The sequence below is a fragment of the Pinus tabuliformis genome, chromosome 2_1, assembly GCF_031772625.1.
Source record: "Pinus tabuliformis cultivar Carrire ecotype Pingquan chromosome 2_1, CPIR1, whole genome shotgun sequence".
Classification (NCBI taxonomy): domain Eukaryota; kingdom Viridiplantae; phylum Streptophyta; class Pinopsida; order Pinales; family Pinaceae; genus Pinus; species Pinus tabuliformis.
The window spans coordinates 283432169-283434778 of NC_142299.1; the positions used below are offsets into that span (position 1 = coordinate 283432169).

The 2610-nt window shown below is 37.9% G+C and overlaps 1 protein-coding gene across 1 annotated transcript; it reads left to right on the top strand.

Annotated features, from left to right (window-relative positions):
• The first annotated feature begins 388 nt into the window (after positions 1-388).
• On the top strand, positions 389-1081 carry LOC149199877 (uncharacterized). Its single transcript, XM_089400753.1, has one exon. The coding sequence runs from the start codon at positions 389-391 to the stop codon at positions 1079-1081; it is 693 nt and encodes a 230-aa protein (XP_089256879.1).
• The last annotated feature ends 1529 nt before the right edge of the window (positions 1082-2610 follow it).

Consider the following 2610-nt stretch of genomic DNA (forward strand, 5'->3'; position numbering starts at 1 on the left):
CCTTTCATGCCAGGTTTATTTTCTGGGTAAACTAAACTGAAAGTCCATTCTAAAAATCCGTTCTACGCTCACACAGTGCGTGATAAAAATTCAACCGAGGGGAATCCCCTAGGTTGTTCTGGTCAAGGCAGTAGTGTCAGACTTCGAATTCAGAAAAGGAATCCGCTTTTGGTAAAATGAGCTCACGCAATGGCAAAATGATGAATAAATATTATTAAGAGAATACCAAGAATGGTCGGCTCGTTGACTCGATCTTCTCTACTCCTTCACGTCTCTCTTCTCCATTCCCTTCTATAACTACTGGTTTTACAGTTTCCATAACACACCACTTCTGCGTTCCGTGCTCGCATCTCCATGTTCTGCTTGCTGATAACAAACCAAATTAAATATGGGCAACCATATCTGCTGCCTCACGGTCGGCAATATCAATGAAATCATCCAGCTGGTTCAGTCTGACGGTACGGTTCAGATCCTTCATAAACCCCTCAGGGTCGCCCAGATTGTTGAGGAATTCCCTGAACATTTAGTCTGTCATTCCGGGTCTCTGTACATAGGGCAGAAAACGCCTGTCCTTTCTCCAGACGACCAACTGGAGATGGGAAACAACTACTTCCTTCTGCCCCAACACTTCTTTCACTCTCCCTTAACTCTCTTGTCGCTGGCTTCCCTAATATCGTCGCCGCCCCAGAATGTTCCACCTACGCCCACTTCTCCTCTATCAGCCCCACTTCGCAGTATTGAACGCGCGTCCCTTCTCTGCCAGCCGTTTGAGATGCAGAAGAGCGATGTGGACGGAGGGCTTCGGATCAGAGTCTGTCCGGAGTTTATTTCAAAGCTTATGGAAGACGTAAGGCTTAATGCTGATAAACGCGGGCGTTCAGTGGACGGGGATTCCGCAGACGATGAGTGTAGACTCTTGAATACTCCGGAATTGCAGAAAGACTATGCCCAGTTGGTCAAGTGCAGAGCCAAATGTTGGAGACCGAAGCTTGAGAGTATCAAGGAAAATGAGAACAGGATTGGCTGCAACAGATTCATGAAGATTAAGAGATCGGGACAGAAGAACAACTCTAGCTCTTGATCAGTTCAATTTATGGTGCTCCTTTTTAACAGCACCTTCTTTGATTAATTCTGCAATAGATTGCCAAGATTTGTGGTGCAATACCATACATGTTTCCCTCTACTGTCTTCGTTTTTTTCCAGCAGCCATGATAATCATTTCTGGTAATGTAATGGAATTCAGTTAGACTTAGTTGGAAACAGTGCTCAACTAGAGCCAATTTAGCGGCCTTTCTTGTCTAGGAGAGCAAGATGTAAGTAATACTGGAATTGATGTATATATAAAAGAATAGCTAAGAATATTGTTAAATGGGATTTTAAATGGCTTCTTCTGACTCGAACTTTTCCTTACAATTCAATGATGGCCAATCATACCTCCTGCGAGTATAATAGCTATTGTGTTGTACTTATGCACATGCATGTCATGATTGATTCTTTTTGTTGTAAAACAACATCTTCACCCAAAAAAATTGGTTACCAGGATTTTTTTTTTTATAATATTTTCAATGTTAACTCCATTCAAACTCACATTGATGACAAAGTTTTATATGGTTGTTTATTAAAATTAAATTTATTTTCTTTATTAATTATTAGTTTATTTATTAATTATGGTGATAGGTGTATTTAGTTAGGATTAATCATTTTAAAATTTTAATTTATTTATAATTAATTTTTCAGTAAATAATAACAATGTTTAGTATTTATGGTGAATAAATATTTTTGGTAATAATAACTATAAAGGGTTGAGAAGGTGGGAAAGATACCTGAGCATAAACATAGATTAATCCTCTAAGTTGTAATGGTCTTAAGTTTAAAAGTGTTGGGAATCTTTATAAATAAGGACCTTATTCCACACCACCAAGGTGAACTAAAGAAAGAGGTTCAAAAGATAAAAGAGGCAAGAACCTAAGGAAAATGGGCAATCTTTAGAAATAGGAAAGCTATTATTAGAGATAGAGACCAAAATAACATAAATGAATAGTAATTGGAAACATTGAACAACCTCTTCTAGAATTCGTGTGGTTTTTCATGGCAATAACAATCCTATGTTAAGTTGGATAGTTAATGATATTGATCTTATTTTCTTATTTTCTTAGTTGTGATTGTATTTTGTTTAATGAGATGAGTCAAAGCGAGATATTATGCCTAGTGGACTAATATGCATTGATTGCAGGTTTTTGAGAGAAAATCATGGAAATTTTGGCTAATTAAGGGCTGAAACTCGAATGAGACAATGAGGAGAGATTGTAGGAGGTAGATCCTCCTCATTTAATCCTCACGCATTCAAATATTCCTCCATCAATCACACTAACTCAGATTACAAGTAGCCAAGTCATGGATATCAAAAGGCAGTTGAGCAAGTGACAGTCAAAGAGACTAGTTTATCTCATGTTTAGGAGTCGAGCCTCCCTAGATTTCAGGAAGTCATTGGAGACTTCATTTGTATAAATAAGAAGGCCTAGAGCCTCATTAGGATTCAAATTTTTGTTGTAAAACCACTGGTCATTTTTTAGTTCAAGACTTGTGGAAGACATTGCTATGTAATTTTTT

Bases quoted from the DNA above. Each gene is read 5' to 3' on its own strand.
- LOC149199877 (XM_089400753.1), top strand. From the start codon at position 389: ATGGGCAACCATATCTGCTGCCTCACGGTCGGCAATATCAATGAAATC.